This window comes from Piliocolobus tephrosceles, chromosome 4 (assembly GCF_002776525.5).
Source record: "Piliocolobus tephrosceles isolate RC106 chromosome 4, ASM277652v3, whole genome shotgun sequence".
Taxonomy (NCBI): Eukaryota; Metazoa; Chordata; class Mammalia; order Primates; family Cercopithecidae; genus Piliocolobus; species Piliocolobus tephrosceles.
In genome coordinates, this window is record NC_045437.1 from 107,391,269 (window position 1) to 107,413,086 (window position 21,818).

Here is a 21,818-nt window from a genome sequence, read left to right on the forward strand (position 1 = left end):
TGAGCTCCACCTCCTGTCAGATCAGTGGTATTACATTCTCATAGGAACATGAACCCAATTGTGAACTGTGCATGAGTGGGATCTAGGTTGCTGCTCTTTATGAGAATTTAACTAATGCCTGATTATCTGAGATGAAGCAGTTTTATTAAAACCATCCCTCACCCCACTCCACCCCACTGTCAGTGGAAAAACTGCCTTCCAGGAAATGTCCCTGGTGCCAAAAAGTTTGGGGACCGCTGAGATAACATCAAAGGAAAATATCTTCATATTATCTTAATGGGGGTTGTATTCATCTGTTTTCACACTGCTATAAAGAACTTCCCTGAGACTAGGTAATTTATAAATAAAAGACGTTTAATTGACTCACAGTTCCACATGGCTAGGGAAGCCTCAGGAAACTTATAATCACGGTGGAAGGGGAAGCAAACACCTTCTTCACAAGGCAGCAGGAGAGAGAAGAGCAAAGGAGAAACTTCCAAACACGCATAAAACCATCAGCTCTCGTGAGAACTCACTCACTATCATGAGAACAGCATGGGGGAAACCGTCCCCATGATCCAGTCACCTCCCTCCCTAGACACATGGAGATTACAGGTCCCTCCCTCAACATGTACGGATTACAACTGGAGGAGATTTGAGTGGGAACACAGAGCTAAACCATATCAGGAGTCATTATTTTAATTTCTTAGACTAATGCTTTCACAAAACCATGATTTAAATTGTTTCTTTGTAATAAAGGCTTTATGTAAAAATGGTCCATAAGAACATTATGAGAGGCTGGGTGTGGTATCTCACACCTATAATCCCAGTATTCTGGGAGGCCCAAATGGGATCATTTACCTCCAGAAGTTTGAGACCAGCCTGGGCAACATGGAAAAACCTGGTCTCTACTAAAAATACAAACATTAGCCAATCATGGTGGCAAATGCCTGTAATCCCAGCTACTTGGGAGGCTGTCAAATGAGAATTGCTTGATACTATTTTAAATGATTTTCAGTGTCATATATACCTTATACATAAATAAAGTAAGCATCCTCCAGATATATAATGTACATAGGAATAAGCATTACAAAAAGAAATACTTCCTTATGTATAGTTTCTCACTATAATAATATTAAAGTATATTAACAACCACAACATCTATTAACATTTACTAGGCCTTTACCATGCACTAGGTAATATGCCAAGCATCTGTATGTTTCCATAGTTTTTCTCACCCAAACTCCTATTGTATGGACAGTATTCTTATCATAATTATTACATAATGAAAGTAAGTTTTAGAAAAATTAAATGACTTCATCTAGGATTCCGATTTTCAAGTGACAAAATTAAAATACAGTATGAGTTCATTTGACTCCAGATCTGGGTTTTTTTCACTCTAAACAAAAGACTTACTAACATTAAAGGTATTATTATGAGAAAAAATAATTTCAATTAAATAAAGCAGAAGCTCCAGATTATTTATATCACTTTTCAGAAAGACAGACCCTTATCTCCCAGTAAGTATGTTGAAAAAGCCCACACAGATGATATTACCTTTGGAACCCTCTGTTTTCTGTGGTCCTGTGGAACTAGGCTTTATTACCAATGATCATGCATGCAGGACACCCAGAAAAAATCATTTTCTCTATGTGCAAAAATTATTCAGTAATGCTACAAAGGATCATGTTACAATGGACCACATCAGTACAGTTTTCAATTCCTATCATTTGACTGGTGAGATACTTGACAATGTAGTTGTCAAGTAATGGCTTTTCTTGGTAGTGACTTATATAAAAGCCAAAGATCCAGTAGAAACATGAAGCAGAGATCAAAAGTTTACATCCTGAGGTGTTATATTCTCTGCTTATGACAGAGATAAAGAAAATTGCAGAATATATCCTTGGGACATCTTTACCTAAATTTTCAACATGTTATCAGGTTACTTCAATCATTTCTCACAAGAAACCACAAAGCTTTGGTCAGAATTGAGCACTTCAAAATAGAATCATCAGTGAGACAAATGCCACTAGTACTATTTATGGCTTCTACAAGAAGTTAGATGTCATAGAAATATGTACTGACTTTTGACTATGAAGAGGCACTTTTCATGTCTATCCTCTTTAATGCAGATCAAATCTTTAAAAGCATTCAACATTAGAACATCTATTTGTCCACTGTGTTGAGAAAACATTGATAAAATATGGGTTATTCTTTGATTTCTTAGTTCAAGTGTGAACATAAGAAAGGCATCAGTGAAAGCAAAAAAAGAAAGAAAAAAACCAAAAACAAACAAAAAAGTTATCCATTTCCTCTAAACCACTTGTGAATGTACAAAGGGCAATTTCTTCTAGAATCTAGTCTGTTAGGGATTACCTTCTGCCCCTCTATCACTGTGCCATTTTAAAGATTGAAATGCTGATAGCATGTAACTTGTAGAGATAGCTCTTTGATTCGTAACATTGTCTGGCTGTTGACACAGTGGTATTCAGAACCTCCGAGTTTATTCAATGACAAATAATTATACAAAAGTACCAACTTTGATGAAACTGTTGCTCACCATACAAGTATCTAGGTGGCTATCTCATCTAGGGATACATATGACAAAAATCAGAATTGATTGTTCTTGGATGTCATACCAAACAGAAACAAGTGTGTTTATTCAAATTCATAAAGCTGAGAAAACAATGACCAAGGATGACTATATTCTTAGCAAGTGTGAGCTCACATAATTATCCATGATGTATGGCACTGCTCAGAAGGAAGAAAGCTCACATAATGCCAAAAAGATTCTCAGTAGGTCTGCTTTGATGCCATTACAGGTAAAAAGAACAATATTTGAGCTAGGAAGATTTTGGATGTGTTTTCCAGAAAACCAGGAATTATTAAGCTGTAGATAATTAGCAGAAAGACAAAATGTCTTCCAAGAATTCACCCAAATTCTAGGCCGTCAAAATAAAGTCTTCAGGAAAAGATTAAAAAATTCAAATTAAAAGATTAACAATGAGTGAATGAATTCAATAAAATTATGAACTTCCTGGGGGAAAATATCAGATTTTCTTCATCCATTCATCTGTTGACAGACACTTGTAAAAATTTATGAGATTCTGTCTTCTGCAACCACATGTATGGAACTAGAGGTCATTATGTTAAATGAAATAAGCCAGGCACAGCAAGACAACCTGCATATTCTTGCTTATTTGTGGGAGCTAAAAATTAAAACAATTGAACTCATGGAGATAGAGAGTAGAATGATGGTTACTAGAGGCTGGAAAGGGCAATAGGGTGATGGGAGGGAAATAGGGATGGCCAATGGGTACAAAAAATAGAAAGAATGAATAAGCTCTAGTATTTGATGGCATGACAGAGTGCCTATAGTCAATAATAATTTATTGTACTTTTACAAATAACTAAAGAGTATAATTGGATTGTTTGTAACACAAAAGTTAAATGCTTGAGGTATTCAATACCTCATTTACCCTGATGTAATTATTACACATTGAATTCCTGTATCAAAATATCCCATATGCCCGATAAATATATATACCTACTATGTACACTCAAAAGTTGGCATTTAAAAATTTTTTTAAATCAGACTGTTAGGGGAGTCCGGCAAGATGGCTGAATAGGAACAGCTCCCGTCTGCAGCTCCCAGTGAAACCAACGCAGAAGGTGGGTGATTTCTGCATTTCTAACTGAAGTACCTAGTTCATCTCATTGGGACTGGTTAGACAGTGGGTGCAGCCCATGGAGGGTGAGAAGAAGCAGGCAGGGTGGGGCATTGCCTCACCTGGGAAGAGCAATGGGCTGGGGAACTACTTCCCTAGCCAGAAGAAGCCCTGAGGGACTATACCATGAGAAACTGTGCTATTGAGCCAGATACTACACTTTTCCTATGGTTTTTGCAGCCCACAGACCAGGAGATTCCCTCCTGTGCCTACACCATCAGGGTCCTGGGTTTTAGGCACTAAACTAGGTGGCTGTTCTGGCAGACACTGAGCTAGCTGCAGGAGGTTTTTTTTTGTACCCTAGTGGCACCTGGAACCCCAGCAAGACAGAACTGTTCACTAACCTGTAAAGGGGGCTGAAACCAGGGAGCTAAGTGGTCTTGTTCAGCAGGTCCCACCTTTATGGAGCCCAGCAAGCCAAGAACTACTGCCTTGAAATTCTTGCTGAATTTCCAGCCTGGCAGGATCAAGCTTGGTGCAAGGAGGGGCTTCCATCATTACTGAGGCTCCAGTAGGCAGTTTTCCCCTCACAGTCTTAAGGAAGCCAAACTCAAAGCAAAGCAGCTGTGGCCAGCCTGCCTCTCTAGATTCCTCCTCAATGGGCAGGGAATCTCTGAAAGAAAGGCAGCAGCCCCAGTCAGGGACTTATAGATAAAACGCCCATCTCCCTGGGACAGAGCACGTGAGGGAAAAGGTAGCTGTTGATGCAGCTTCCGCAGACTTAAACTTTCCTGCCTGCCAGTTCTGAAGAGAGCAGCGGATATCTCAGCACAGTGCTCAAGCTCTGCTAAGTGGCAGACTGCCTCCTCAAGTGGGTCGCTGACCCCCATGCCTCCTGACTGGGAGATGTCTCCCAGCAGGGATCAACAGACACCTCACACAGGAGAGTTCTGGCTGGCATCAGACAGGTACCCCTCTGGGATGAAGCTACCAGAGGAAGGAACAGGCAGCAATCTTTGCCATACTGGAGCTTCCACTGGTTATACCCAGGCTGCAGGGTCTGGTTATAACCCTTGTAGGGTCTGGAGTGGACCTCCAGCAAACTCCAGCAGACCTGCAGAAGAGGGGCCTGACTGTTAGAAGGAAAACTAACAAACAAAAAGTAATAACATCAATATCACCTAAAAGGACACCCACTCAAAAACACCATCCAAAAGCCATCAGCATCAAAGATCAAAGGTAGATAAATCCACAAAGATGAGGGAAAACCAGAGCAAAAATGCTGAAAATTCCAAAAACCAGAATGCCTTTTCTCCTATAAATGATTGCAACTCCTCTCCAATAAGGGCACAAAACTGTATGAAGAATGAGTTTGATGAGTTGACAGAAGCAGGCTTCAAAAGGTGGGTAATAACAAACTCCTCTGAGCTAAAGGAGCATGTTCTAAACCAATACAAGGGATCTAAGAACTTTGAAAAAAGGTTACAGGAACTGCTAACTAGAATATCCAGTTTAGAAAAGAACATAAATGACCTGATGGAGCTGAAAAACACAGCATGAGAACTTTGTGAAGCATACACAAGTATCAATAGCTGAATCGATCAAGTGGAAGAAAAGATATCAGAGATTGAAGATCAACTGAAAGAACAAAGCATAAAGACAAAATTAGAGAAAAAAGAATGAAAAGGAATGAATAAAACCTCTAAGAAATATGGGACCATGTCGAAAGACCAAATCTATGATTGATTGGTGTATCTCAAAGTGAAGGGGAGAATGGAACCAAATTGGAAAAACACTTCAGGATAGTATCCAGAAGAACTTCCCCAACCTAGTAAGACAGGCCAACATGCAAATTCAGGAAATACGGAGAACACCACAAAGATACTCCACGAGAAGAGCAAGACGAAGACACACAGTTGTCTGATTCTCCAAGGTTGAAATAAAGGAAAAATTGTTAAGAGCAGCCAGAGAGAAAGGTCAGGTTACCTACAAAGGGAAGTCCATCAGACTAACAGCGGATCTCTTGGCAGAAACCCTACAAGCCAGAAGAGAGTGGGGGTCAATACTCAACATTCTTAAAGAAAATAATTTTCAACCCAGAATTTCATATCAAGCCAAACTAAGCTTCATAAGCAAAGGAGAAATAAAATCCTTTACAGACAAGCAAATGCTAAAGGATTTTGTCACCACCAGGCCTGCCTTACAAGAGCTCCTAAAAGAGGCACTAAATATGGAAAGGAAAGACCAGTGCCAGCCACTGCAAAAACACACCAAAATATAAAGACAATAAAAATATAAATATAATGACACTATGAATAAACTGCATCAATTACTGTGCAAAATAACTAGCCTGCATCATGAAGACAGGATCAAATTCACACATAACAATATTAACCTTAAATGTCCCCATTAAAAGACATAGACTAGAAAATTGGATGAAGAGTCAAGACCTATCGGTGTGCTGTATTCAGGAGACTCATCTCACATGTGAAAACACACATAGGCCCAAAATAAAGGAATGGAGGAATATTCACCGAGCAAATGGAAAACAAAAATGCAGGGGTTGCAATCCTAGTCTCTGATGAAACAGACTTTAAGCCAACGAAGTTCAAAAAAGATAAAGAATGGCATTACATAATGGTAAAGAGATCCACGCAACAAGAAGAGCTATCTTAAACATATATGCACCCAATACAGGAGCACTCAGATTCATAAAGCAAGTTCTTAGAGACCTACAAAGAGACTTAGACTCCCACCCAATAATAGTGACAGACTTTAATACCCCACTGTCAATATTAGACAGATCAACGAGACAGAAAATTAACAAGGATATTCAGGACTTGGACTCAGCTCTGGATCAAGTGGACCTAATAGACATCTACAAAACTCTCCACCCCAAATCAACAGAATATACACCCTTCTCAGCACCACATCACACCTATTCTAAAATCAACCACATAATTGGAAGTAAAATTCTCTTCAGCAAATGAAAAGAACAGAAATCATAAGTTTCTCAGATCACAGTGCAATCAAATTAGAACTCAGGATTAAGAAACTCACTCAAAACCACAAAACTACATGAAAACTGAACAACCTGCTCCTGGATGACTACTGTGTAAATAATGAAATTAAGGCAGAAACAAATAAGTTCTTTGAAACCAGTGACAACAAAGGAACAACATATCAGAATCTCTGGGACATAGCTAAAGCAGTTTTAGAAGGGAAATTTATAGTACTAAATGCCCACATCAGAAATCAGGGAAGATCTAAAATCGACACCCTAACATCACAGTTAAAATAACAAGAGAAGCAAGAACAAACAAATTCAAAAGTGAGCAGAAGACAAGAAATAACTAAGATCAGAGCAGAACTGAAAGAGATAGAGACATGAAAAACCCTTAAAAAAAAAATAAATGAATTCAAGAGCCAGTTTTTTGAATAACAAAATAGATAGAACGCAAGCCAGACTATTAAAGAAGAAAACAGAGAAGAATCAAATAGATGCAACAAAAAATGATAAAGGGGATATCACCACTGATCCCACAGAAATACAAACTACCATCAGAGAATACTATAAACACCTCTATGCAAATAAACTAGGAAACCTAGATGAAATGGATAAATTCGTGGACACATACACTATCCCAAGACTACATTAGGAAGAAGTCAAAACTCTGAAAAGACAAATAATAAGTTCTGAAATTGAGGGAGTAATTAATAGCCTACCAACCAAAAAAAAAAAAAAAAGCCCAGAACCAGACGGATTCACAACCAAATTCTACCAGAGATACCCAAGAGGAGCTGGTAACATTCCTTCTGAAACTATTCCAAACAATAGAAACATGGGGACTCCTCCCTAACACATGTTATGAGGCCAGCATCATCCTGATACCAAAACTTGGCAGAGACACAACAAAAAAAGATTTCAGGCCAATATCCCTGATGAACATCGATGTGAAAATCCTCAGTAAAATACTAGCAAACCAAAACAGGCAGCACATAAAAATCTTATCCACCACGATCAAGTCAGCTTCATCCCTGAGATGCAAGGCTGGTTCAACATATGCAAATCAATAAACATAATCCATCACATAAACAGAACCAATGACAAAAGCCACATGATTATCTCAATAGATGCAGAAAAGGCCTTTGATAAAATTCAACACCCTTTAATGCTAAAAGCACTCAATAAACTGGGTATTGATAAACATATCTCAAAACAATAAGAACCATCAGTAACAAACTCATAGCCAATATCACACTGTATAGGCAAAAGCTAGAAGTATTCCCTTTGACAATTGGTGCAAGACAAAGATGCCCTCTCTCACCACTCCTATTTAACATCATATTGGAAGTTCTGGCCAGGGAAATCAGGCAAGAGAAAGAAATGAAGGGCATTCAAATAGGAATAGAGGAAGTCAACTTCTCTCTGTTTGCAGATGACATGATTGCATATTTAGAAAACCTTGACTCAGCCCAAAAACTCCTCAAGCTGATAAGCAACTTCAGCAAACTCTCAGGATACAAAATTAATTTGCAAAAATCACTAGCATTCCTATACACCAATGATAGAGAGTCTAATCATGAGTGAACTCGCATTCACAATTGCTACAAAGAAAATAAAATACCTCGGAATCAAACTTAAAAAGTATGTGAAGGACCTCTTCAAGGAGAACTACAAACCACTGCTCAAGGAAATAGGAGAGGACACAAACAAATGGAAAAACATTCCATGTTCATGGATAGGAAGAATCAATATCATGAAAATGGCAATACTGCCCAAATTAATTTATAGATTCAATACTATTCCCATTAAGCTACCATTGACTTTCTTCATAGAACTATAAAAAACTACATTAAATTTCACATGGAACCAAAAAGAGTCTGTATAGCCAAGAAAATGCTAAGCAAAAAGAACAAAGCTGGAGGCATCATGCTACCTGACTTCAAACTATACTACAAGGCTATAGTAACCAAAACAGCAAGGTACTGGTACAAAAACAGATATATAAACCAGTGGAACATAACAGAGGCTTCAGAAATAACACAACACACCTACAATCATCTGATCTTTGACAAACCTGACAAAAACAAGCAATGGGAAAAGGATTCCCTATTTAATAAATGGTGCTGGGAAAAATGGCTAGGCATACACAGAAAAGTGAAACTGGACCCCTTACTTAAGCCTTATACAAAAATTAACTCAAGATGGGTTAAAGACTTAAATGGAAGATCTAAAACCACAAAAACTCTAGAAGAAAACCTAGGCAATACCATTCAGGACATAGGCATGGGCAAAGACTTCATGACTAAAACAACAAAAGCCATGGCAACAAAAACCAAAATTGACAAATGGGATCTAATTAAACTAAAGAGCTTCTGCGCGGCAAAAGAAACTATCATCAGAGTAACAGGCAACCTACAGAATGGAAGACAATTTTTTCAGTCTATCATTCTGACAAAGGTCTAATATCCAGAATCTACAAGGAATTTGAACAAATTTACAAGAAAAAACAAACAACTTCATCAAAAAGTAGACAAAAGATATCAACAGACACTACTCAAAAGAAAACATTTATGTGGCCAACAAGCATATGAAAAAAAGCTCATCATCACTGGTCATAAGAGAAATATAAATTAAAACCACAATGAGATACTATCTCATACCACTTAGAATGGCGATCATTAAAAAGTCAGGAAACAACAGATGCTGGAGAGGATCTGGAGAAAGAGAAACGCTTTTACACTGTTGGTGGGAGTGTAAATTAGTTCAACCATTGTGGAAGACAGTGTGGAGATTCCTCAAGGATCTAGAACCAGAAATACCATTTGACCCAGCAATTGCATTACTGGGTATACATTACCCAGTAATTTATAATCCAAAGGATTATAAATCATTCTACTATAAACACATGCACGCATATGTTTATTGCAGCACTATTCACAATAGCAAAGAGTTGGAACCAACCCAAATATCCATCAATGGTTGCCTGGATAAAGAAAATGTGGCACATATACATCACAGAATACTATAGAGCCATAAAAAGGAATGAGTTCATGTCCTTTGTGGGGACATGGATGAAGCTAGAAACCATCATTCTTAGCAAACTAACACAGGAACAGAAAACCAAACATCGTATGTTCTCACTCATAAGTGGGAGTTGAACAATGGGAACCCATGGACACAGGAAGGGGAACGTCACACACCTGGGCCTGTGGGGGGTTGGGGACAAGGGAAGGGAGGGCATTAGGACAAATACCTAATGCATGAGGGGCTTAAAACCAAGAAGATGGGTTTTAAAACCACCATGGCACGTGTATACCTATATAACAAGCCTGCAAGTTCTACATATGTATCTCGGAACGTAAAGTATAACAATAAGTTTTAAAAATCAGACTGTTGAGGAGGAAAAAAATGTGAGTTTCGTGAGTGTCCACAGAAACGTGCAATCCCATCATCATAAGATTATGCCAGAGTGCAGGGGGTCATGAGCAAAGGGAGGCCAAGAGGTTTCTGGGAGTAAAGATTCTTCCCATGGAGGGTCTTTTCTGGACCTACCACTAGAGGTCAGGAAAAACTAACCTACATAGGCAGACAAGACTTGAAGGCCAACATTGTAGATGAGTCTGTATAGTAGTGGTTTAAAAATCATGTATTGAGGTGCTATGTAGGAAAATTTCTGACATTCTGAATAATTAAAATTGTGAACAGCAAAAGAAATGAATACCTTCATTTATCTTCACTTTATTAATAATATAAACATGGAAGAAATACAATTTATGTACTTAAGAATAAAGATCTGTTTAAAATTGGCACCAGTAAAAAATAAAAGCTTGAAAAGTGGGAAAAGGTCACATTAATTACACTCAGAAGCTGGGTTTCAATCTATTGATTAAGCCAAAAATATATTGAAGGCAATTTAAAAATAGTGAGCAAGTTTTTGAGAATGAAATTTCTATCTACTTCTAAAGTCTTACTATTTAAAATTATATTCAATCATAATTTCTCCAAAAATCAGTGAATTATGATTTTGGCTAAAGACAATATCTTACTTCTTTAAATCTTTCCAAAATCTTGCAATTATATCTGAAATTTAATGATGTATTTAATTATATTATAAATCCACTATCATAATTGCTTACCTATTATGTGTTATTATGCTAGATGCTGGGTCAATAGAAATAGAATTCAGACATGATTCTTCAGTATCAATTATCTCAGCATTTAATGGAAGTGAGAGTCACATATACAAGAGACTATAGTAATATATAAATTGCAATTATTTTTCACAATAAATCTATAAAGTTTTATTCAACCAAAAAAGACTACTTTGAGTTAATATTGTCCCCATAGTACTCTTTGAAAAATCAAAATATTTTATTCTGTTATCTCCCATAAATACAGTAGCAAAATGACCTTTAGTCCTGAGACATAAGACAGCTACTATTTGATGGACTATAAGATGTCAGGTGTGAATATTGTACTAGAATATTTGAGTGAAGTAATTGTAGAGAAATCCTCTGGGCAGGAAAAGAACAAGAGGGAAACACTAAATGCCTAGAGAAAATGGAAGAAAGAAGATAAATCCTATGGGGAACAAAATAAAAATAAAGAGGAAATAAACTTCATACACACTACCCAGGTTTGCCTAAATCCATTTTTTGTTTTCAAGGAATATAATTTGAATCATCAGCCAACTGAAACTAATTTTTATTTCAGTTGTTTTAAAATTATTGGTAAAATTTTCTGGCTGGGTGCAGTGGTTCATGAATGTAATCCCAGCACTTTGGGAGGCAGATGTGGTGGATCACTTGAGGTCAAGAGTTTGAGACTAGCCTGGCCAACATGGCAAAACCCCAACTCTACTAAAAATACAAAACTTAGCCAGGCATGGTGGCAAGTGCCTGTAGTCCCAGCTACTTGGGAGACTGAGGCAGGAGAAAGGCTTGAAGCAGAGGAGGAGGTTACAGTGAGCAGAGATCACGCCACTGCACTGCAGCCTTGGTGACAGAGTGACACCTGGTCTCAAAAAAAAAAAAAAAAAAAAAAAAGAAATCATGTTATATTCTTCCAAAATTTGTAGAAATTTAAAATTATTTGCTATTTCTAAATATCAACTTTTTGTAAAATGCTTATTACTATATGTAGACAGTGACACTTAAAAATATTACTCATCCAAGTTAAAAACAATCTACTTACAATTCTCTGACATTTTTGAAGAGAAATATTCCAAAAGACTTAAAATACTTGCTTCCTTTAATTCTGGAGGTACTGATTTGTCCAAGCGTAAAATATTTTTTCGTGAACTTTTACACTGACAGAAACCAATTAGAGCAGTTTTTCGCAAATCAGAAGTGGCTGCATACAAGCAGATTTCTGCAAGAATTACTGTATATATGTAGACTACATTCCAGGCCCAGGAAAAATCATCTACCTCGCAACTTTCTCCCTGAAATAAAATAGATATTCGATCATCAAAGTATGTCTTTGCATATCAATAACTATATAGTGTACTTATAATAATTGTTAAAAGACCATAATAAACTAATATTTCTAAATGTGTTCATTAAAAAATGGGTTTACCATGAGTAGATTGCATAAAATACGGTTCAAAGAATAAAAAATATAGATAGCTAATAATTATATAAAGAACAACTTTACAATTTAATTAGCAGTCAATGGAATGTAAATTAATTCAATGAGATACTATTTTCCATATCATATTCAAAAGGAACCTTTTGATGTACAGCTCAATTCTAGTGTGTGACACTTTCATTTATTGTTTATAGGAATGCAAGAAAGTTATTAATATATCTTATGGAGAAATGTTTGGACATCTTGCCCCAAAACTTTAAAAGAAGCTTCACAGTCTTTCACTTGGTAATTTAATTTTATTAGCCTACTGTAAAGAAATAGAAGTGTTGATAGAGATTTTATGTACGAGAATAACAATTCAACATTACTTATAATTAACTGTGAACAAGTAGAAACAAATTTAATAATCAACAATACAGAAATGTTTCAATAAGTGATCTTACCCCAACCAAATTATAAATGTTAATATTATATAATGAAAATGAAAAATGTTTATGATAAATGGTAACTGTGAATTTGCTTTTATATTTAATTAAATTTATTATTATAGAGTTATGCACATTATATGCCCTAATACAATATACAATTTAAATAGTGGCAAAAATAAAATCTGTTTCTCTTCGGTTCTCTTTTCACATATAAATTAGCAATGTTACCTGATTTTGAACAGACATAATGCTTGAAACAAAATCTCTCACTATGTCCATCAAAGCTTTCAAGCAGGCCATGTTTAATTTGGCAGCCTCCCCAAGGACCAGTAAAGCCAGTACTGAATCCAACCTGAAAATTTTATGGACAAAAGGATACAGATTGTAATGGAAAATAATAATAATCAACTTTTTAATGTAAAAAAAGGTAATAGGCCAGAGGAAATGCATGTCTGAATTACCAGATATATTTATTTTCAATAAAGATTAGTATTGGTTCTCACTTATTATGGTAAAAATCCGCAAAGAAGAGACACATTTTGGTAACATGTTTGAGTTCAGAGTAGTGCTCTGACAAATCTGAGTAATAAATACTACATATAATCACATTTCTTCATAGATCCTGAACAACAGGCAATCAGGGGCTCTGGTTGTAAAGTATCCCCAAAAACTCACAATAGGTTTTAATGTTTAACCTCTTGCAACTGATTCTGCAAGGTAAATTTCAAGAGAGTGTTTTCTTCTCAAAACAGAGCAATTTTTTAAAAACAGCCTTCTTTTAAGATACTCCAAAGATTCAACACTCTTTGATTTTGGAAAAAGTACAATTTCTTAAAATAAAATTTATATTTCACATGAATAGAAGACTAATTATTATTTTTTAAATATTAAAAAACCTGGGAAATCACACAAGAATTTATATTGTTATAAATATACATATATTTTGAATGTTTTAAAAATTATATATTTGTGTATTTTTACTTAAACGAAAAATAGTTTGAAAAAGAACTGATAAGAGCTCAAATTAAAAATTACTTCGGTCTATAGCTGTTTACTGTCTTGATTTGTAGGCCATTAATAAATTTAAAAGTTAGTATATTTTACAAGATTATTTGAATTTCACAACGGTGATATTTCAGGCCCATAAGTTCAAGGTCATCGTCATTTTCTAAATCAAACCATTCTTATCATGAAAATTAAAGACAATTCTTTATATTAAATAGGGCTTTACAGATATCAATATGCTTTCACATAAATTATTTCATTTGATTTGAAAAACAAGTTTTGACACATTTAAGATTTCTCTAGACCTTTTTTCATACTAGACAACTGAGACATAAATAGGTCCGAAGGACTTGTGCAAGTTCCCTTTTTAAACTAGATTAGTTGTAACTCAAGTTTTCTCCCACCAAGAAGTATTTTCTTTCTTGCAATTCTGCTTTTCTAAACTGTTACATAAATGTCAATATTTAACCTTAGTGTGGCAGGTGCTGCCTATTGTCACCTACAGTAGTTAGTTGTTTCTTTTTCTAATGAAACATGAATTTTGTTCAAAACGGCAATATGCTCAATTAAGTTAGCCACCTTAAGATGGAATTCTCTGTATCTTGATTGGAGTAGTGATTACATGAGTGTATACATTTGCCCAAGGTCATGGACCTGTGTACATAAATGTATGAAGTTCATTGTATCTAATTTATATTTCAGTAAGTTTGATTTAAAATTGACTGCCTAGACTCCCTTGAAGCTTGGAATAGCCATACAGTGTAGATTTGGTTAATCAGCTAGAAAAGGAAGCATATTATGAAGACTTCCAGGCAAGCTATTATTTTTCTGGTTAAGAAAAAAAATTTTAAATTAAATAACAGGTGTTATTTTTCCCCTTTGCTCATCCTCTTCTTCCTGCTTGTAGTGCATATATTCCATGATACCATAAGGCACAGCAGCCTTCTTTCAACAAAGAGGATAAAAATCACCTGCTGTAAAGACAGAAAAGGAAGCTAGAAGAAGCTTGGGTCTTGAAGATTTCCTTAAGTACTCACATCAGCACTGCACTACTTGTCATGTGCAATAAAGAAAACTCTGTTTGGTTATGCAATTGTAGTCAGGTTTCTGCCAAATAAAGAAGACGAAATCCTAATTGATGCACTTGACATGATGCTTACAAACATGAACTTTAGAGTCAGAAACATCAAGATGAAATCTTAGCTCTGCCACTAATTAGGCATATGTTATAAGGCAACTTATGTATCCTACCTCTGTCTTAATTTACTTGTCTATAAAGAAAATACAGCAAAACTCTCTTTCTAGAGATTATTGTGAGATTTGAATGAAATACTCTATGTAAAACGACAAGGTTCAGAATGCTAAATTGAATTCAATTACAAACATACTATTTCTTTGACATAAAAAAGATAGGAGTTTGATAACTTTCTCATTAAAGTCATAGAGTGACTGGAAGGAGAAGTCCATCCAGATGACCACCAAGATGGAAACTAAGTCATTCCCCAGACTACTTATCATTTATACTTCATATTATGGTCAATTGAAAGAGAGGATACTCATAGAGTTCATAAAACTTCTTTTCCCTTGAATATACTTCATAATCAGAAGGTTTTGATTCTTCTTTTCTCTTTTAAGTCTGGAAAATTGTAGCTAACCTAGGATTGAACTATGGATTGAAAAAGATCCACCAGTGTTAGCCACCTACGGTAGAGAAATGCTTCACCAGAAACACACTATTTTCAATTAATGCTGCTGATCACAAAATTGTCTGTGAATGAAAATGCTTTCATCAAAAACAGAAACATCAATACTTATAAACTACAGTTTGTCAAAAACAAAAGTAAAATTGAAAATCAATGCACATAGAAAGGATTTCAAATTGGATTAGGCTAGAAATTTCCATGCAGCACTAGCCTCTTTGTGAATTCATTATAATATAGAAAGTCTCAAGTATCAGCATATTGACTTGGTTTTACATTGCCGTGAAATTAAAGTTGTACAAAATAATATGTAACTATTACAGATTTGCTCTAATTTTGTAAATAAAGAAACTGAGCCAGAGTTTACTGGCTTGTCTAAAATAATGATATATACATACACACATGCACACATTTATAGAAGTTAGAAACATCAGCATTTAAAAGTTTTCCTAGATTCTTCTTACTCCTCTATATCCATTTCCTCAATTAGAAGATTTTAATGTTTAAATGAAATTAAAATGTCTAAGTAGCAACCCTTGCCAACTTATTTCAACACTGCAACAGATATTCCAGAAAGCATTGACAATGTCAAAAATCCACATGATCCCGAAAACAGAATGAGACATCACTAATAATAGCAACTTACAAGGAATTTCCATAAACCATAAAGTTGATGAAGCTAAAGCAATAAGGAGCAACCACATGCCACTTCTTGAAACATAGCAACCTTGTTTTCCCAAAAAAAGTAAGAGAAAAAACATTTTTTACAAATAATAATCTCTACTGTTTACCCTGTTTTGCATAGAATCAGAGAAAGTGCAGTCAATCCTTTATCTTGAGGTACTGATTTTTTTTAAGTAGTGAGAGTATTATTCCTGGGTTCATTCTCATCTCTCCATATTTATTCAGAGATGATAACATCCTGGTAATGAAAAGAGTAGTATACAGTGCCTATAGGCATGTGGGATGGGAGAACGCAGGAAGGAGGAAGATAAAATTGGAATACAGAAGTGCATTTTTTCCTCACAGGTAAACTATCAAAGAGTAAGGAGTACACAGGAAGCTGCCTGATCATTTTACACATTGAGTGTTGTAATTTTTACTAACTTTGTCATGAATGCTGTGAACACAAAAACCTCTTATTTAAAAATATCGTTTTTATATATTTCTCCTGGTTCTAGAATAAGTAACTGGAAAGTGAAGAAGAGGGACCTATACAAGACTGAGGAAAATAGATTACAGCAAAGGCTAAAGAGAATATTAGTCTCAGTACTCAGAGAGGGTCATAATTCTGAAAATGATTTCTTACAGGAACTAGAAGTTATTTTTACAAGACATGTAGGCATCTTTAATAAAGCCCAGGAATAATAAACCACAATAAAAAGCCTTGATGCTTAGATGAAAGGTAGTAGAGTAAGATAAGAGACTGCAAAGAAATTAAAATGTAAAAATATAATTAAAATCCATAGTTGAGGAAGTTAACTACAGAAATAACAGAGAAAAGTCTTTCATAATTTAGAGGAAAATGTGGAAAGCATACCTATTACTATCTAAGTACAGAGGGAAGGAAGAAAGGAAGGAAGGAAGGAAGGAAGGAAGGAAGGAAGGAAGGAAGGAAGGAAGGAAGAAAGGAAGGAAGGAAGGAAGGATGGAAGTGAGGAAAGGAGGGAGGGAGGGAGGGAGGGAGGGAGGTAGGTGAGTGAGTGAAGGGAGGGAGAAAAATTTTAAGTTATGAAGTAAATGGGGCCCAACTAAAGAAAAATATTTCTAATAACAAAAAGTCCAAAATTTAATGCAGTTATCCATGAGAAATATATGGGTTTTCCCACCATAATGTAAAAAATAAAATAAAAATAAATTTAAAAAACCCTAAGCACCAGATAGGCAGAAGTTGGGAACACATATGAACTATGAGTAGTCAATACAACACCTTGAAAAAATGTAGACCAGCAGCCATAGTATTTGTGCAAAGCTTCTCAAAGTGAAGTTTCTCTCTAGGTAAAGCACAGGATTTGCCTCAATAGGCTCCTAACTTGGACAAGAAAGGGTGCCAGTTAACTCCTGCCTACTAAATCACAGAGAGGTTCCTAAAAAATTCTGGGCTGAAAATTAAACAGATTTAAAAAAAGAGGACTGATGACTTTGAATATCTCATCATAACTGTGTTAGGAAACAGCATAGCAACATTTAGAGATTTGAAGGAGGAATTAAACAAAAAAATAAACACTGTAATCATAGAAGTCTATTACCAGACAAAATGTTTATCATACTTTTTAGGGAAAAAATAAATGGTGATAAATGTTATAGCTAGTAAAGGTTTGTATATAATCTTGGCCTTACCTAATATAATAAGCAATCAAAAAACATATTTAGAAATTTATTCAAGCTAAGAAAGAAATGAATAGTATTGAACAGTTTAAGAAAGGAAAATCCTAGTGTTAAATGGCTGCAGGTGAGTAGAAGAAAAATAGGTAAGTTTTAATAAATAAAAATAATTTTAGGTCGGGTGTCATGGCTCAAGCTTGTAATCCCAGCACTTTGGGAGGCCGAGGCGGGTGGATCACGAGGTCAGGAGATCAAGACCATCCTGGCTAACATGGTGAAACCCCGTCTCTACTAAAAATACAAAAAACTAGCCGGGCGAGGTGGCGGGCGCCTGTAGTCCCAGCTACTCGGAGGCTGAGGCGGGAGAATGGTGTGAACCCTGGAGGCGGAGCTTGCAGTGAGCCGAGATTGCGCCACTGCACTCCAGCCTGGGCGACACAGCGAGACTCCGTCTCAAAAATAATAATAAAAAATAAATAAAATAAAAAAATAAAAATAATTTTATAAATATGACCAAATAATTAAATGCAGATATATAAATCATTCTTTAAGGAGAAGATAGAACATCTGAAATAATTAGTTAACTATAATGTTATCAGAACTTAAGATTATATTAACAGACTAGGAAGGGGAGAATTCATGTAAATACATTTGTCTTGGTCTTTACTGCACATGGAGAAGAGGGCAGTCAGCATTTCATTCTTGATTTTTACTACTTAGGGAAACTAGTTTACGAATAAATTTACTTTGCCATTGCCTGATTTTTTTTACTCAGAAAAGATGGATGACAAAAATGTAGGCTTTAGCCTGTCTGTTAAAAGGATTTTTCTCCTGCTTACAGGACTTCATTCTTCGAGTTCCAGGGAAGCTGGTGTGGGAGAGTGAAGGGATGGAGCCTCAGACAAGTAATGACTGCCCTCTCACCAGGGAAGGCAGAGGTGGGGCACTAATTGTTTCCCTCAACCCAGACCCATCAGGCTTTTCTGGCTATTGATTGGTTGGTGGTAATTAATCCTACTAGCAGAATCTTTCAGTCATCATTTTGTTTTAATTTTTTTCAACATAATGGCAATTTATGAGACACCGATTGGGGTTGCAGCCTCTGTTATCACGTAAAATAGTTCTTATTAAATAATTTTAAGCTGGAGAGTGTTGTAGTCACAGTTATGCTATAGCCCTGGCAGCATAGTATATGACAGATTGTTGAGGGGAAGAACGTAAGGCAAGGAGACAAGTTAAAAAGCTACAATAGTCAAGAGACAATAAGAGCCCAAACCAAGGTCATGACAGTGGGAACAGAGAGCAGGGGAACAGTTTTGAAGTGTAGTTAATGTATGTACAACACTGTCAGATCCTGAACTGGATGGAGAAAGTGAGATGGAGAAGATAATATGTCTGATTTGGTTAGCTGAAGGAAAGGGCATGACGATGTGTACTGAGGTAGAAATTCAGGAGGCAGGAGCCTGACTGGGGGACAAATTAGTTCAAATATGAACTGGCAGGACATGGAAGGGAAGAACTACAGTCTAATAGGTGTTTTTCATATTACTTATCTCATTTAAATCTTTCAAAAGCTCTTTGAGGTGGCTGTTATCTCGATACAACTGCTAAACAGACCCTGGGTTTCACAGGGGTGAAGCGACATTCAAAATTACACAGGAAGCAAAAGACAAGACTAAAATTCACGTCTTCTGGTTTCAGATTGCATTGCTTTTTTGCTGTATGATAATGTAGCAGCATATATAGTGGGTATAGTGGGTATTTACCTGATACAGACTAAGTTATAATTGGCTCCAGGGATCAAAGGATCAATAAGAAATCCAAGAAATGAATCAAGAAGCATCAAGGAAATAAACGAACAACAAGAATCTACATTGACATTTCAGTTCATAAGAAATGAAGGAGTATTGATGCAAACTTTTGTTTGAATGGTCTAGGTTAGGCCATCACATGGACATTATAATTAGCAGGATCAAGGATATAAATAATGTGGATATCAGTGATCTAACTGAAAAGGAAGTGCCTTGCCACCCACACAAAGCAGTGAATTCCTTGTTTCATTCATTTCGATGCAAACATAAACACTGTATGTCTGCAAAACACTTGCCATGTTCAAGACAGTTTTAAATTGTCAAGCTTGTTTTGGAATACACTTATGGAGCACATTAAATCAGTTATTTCGTGTTGGAAGATACAATTTTATGTCATACTGCTTGAATGAAATGCCATACTGCCTTTCTCAGCAGTCTTCATTGGCTAATAATTCAATTATAAACACAATTCATTATTTTCATGTTAGATTAGAAAGCCTTTTGCATTGACTTGAGCTATTTCCCCAGAGCAAATGGTGCCGTTTATAAAAGGCCAAACCACAGGGTGGAGCATTGAGAGTATGAAGCATCATATAAAATTTAACTGCATTAAATGGAAATCTGCCTTCCAGCAAGCTGCTTATCTCCAGCTATGGGCAGATAAAGGCCAATGCATGGCAGCTGGGAGGGGGTTCCTGCACTCTCTTTTTCTTTACTTCATCGGGTTTTATAATGTATTGTCTTCAGTGTATTCTTTCCCCAGATTTTCCCTGTCCCCCAGCGAGGCTGCTCTAATTCTGTGATTGCCTTCCTTGAGTCCTTTTGTGGATCCTGAACCTGCTCTTTTCCAGGCTCAGCTGAAACCATTTGCTTCTATTTGTTTCTTTTTGTATTGTAGGATCTTTATAAAAGGGGTTATAAGAAGTCACGCAGGGAGATACATGATGAATTATCTACTGACCAATAGCATCAGAAATGGGCAGATGAATACATTTCACTTTCATGGGCACAAGCACAAGCAATTTTTGCCACTATAAATAAAATTTCTTCAGATACTTCAGTTGAATGGTCTCTTTGCTTTCTAAATCTCAGAACATTTGTTCAACATTATGTTACTTTCCTGAGATGTACGGCAAATGAAATTGCTCAGGTTACTCCTGCTAATGGTCACTGGCATTGAATTTTAGGTGTTAAACCAGAGGTGTCTTCCACCAAGTGTCACAATTTTAAGACTATTTGGTCCAGCAAATCCTGATGAAGTCTTAATGTATCATCAGGGCCTGGTGCCTCAATATTTCTTTTTCATTCTAAATGCATGCAGTTCATTTTCTTAATTTTTTGCATGTACCCAGTGGTCTCTTAGGAGTACATGAGACCAATATTAAAGATTCCCTAGAAATATAAAATCATTTCTGGTTTTATTTTGGTAATTATATTACAGTGTATATTGTTTATTTGGAGTAATGGCCTCTTCACACCTATTTAGGCCTTTATATAAATAAATATTTTGTAAGGAGAAAAGTTTATTTTAAAATATTTGTTATAATGTTACAATTAACAGAATAGTCAAATTGCTAACCTAAAAACACAAATTATTCTTTTAATGTCAATAGTTTTTGTTTGCTAGAGCCAACTAATTTTTTTAAAAAAATGTAAATCTTTTCCTTAAAATAAAAAAATATATATAAAAAATAGAATCAAAATCATTTGGTAGTACTGTTTTAGGCAATTATTGTTTTCCTTTCTGTTATGAGCAGTCATTGTGTTTTTCACTTTACTCCTCTGTTAACTGAGCATTGTCTAAATACTGCTATCCCCTTCTTCACTTGATAATTTCCAAAATATTCTCTCAGAAAAAGAAAAGTCAGGATTCAGTGACAGGCTGTCTCAAAGCAGTTATCTGCTTAACAATGCAACTAGCATGACAGTTGAATGATACATTGGAGAGAGTGCTATATCAAAACTCTTAAAATCTGGTTCCACTCATCAATAAGCCTAATAAACTTGGCCTCAGTTTCTTTATTTTTAAAATAAAAATAGTTTTGTATCGTCTCGAATGCCCTACATTTATAAAATACTAAGTATTTTTTTAAAAACTGGTTCATCAAAGTTTGCAACCTTAAACACAAATCATTAGCAAGTTAAATTAAATAGATGTGGATGCAATATAGCAAAATCTAAAAATCGGTTAAAGAAAGAATTGAATTCCACCATTCGATATTCGTAATCAGCTACATTTACTGTTTTGGCAATCATTTAAACTTGTTTATCTGGTAATTATTAGAGTACTTTTTAAATAAATTTGA

The 21,818-nt window shown here is 35.6% G+C and overlaps 1 protein-coding gene across 1 annotated transcript in view; it reads right to left on the reverse strand.

The window, feature by feature from the left end:
* TMEM232 (transmembrane protein 232) overlaps window positions 1-21,818 on the reverse strand; it is a 269,981-nt gene that overhangs the window by 187,304 nt on the left and 60,859 nt on the right. Inside the window, exons 8-9 of the mRNA XM_031935440.1 lie at window positions 12,900-13,023; window positions 11,848-12,097 (exon numbers count right to left, since the gene is read on the reverse strand). Coding sequence (XP_031791300.1) covers window positions 11,848-12,097; window positions 12,900-13,023 — 374 coding nt within the window. The remainder of the gene's footprint in view (window positions 1-11,847; window positions 12,098-12,899; window positions 13,024-21,818) is intronic.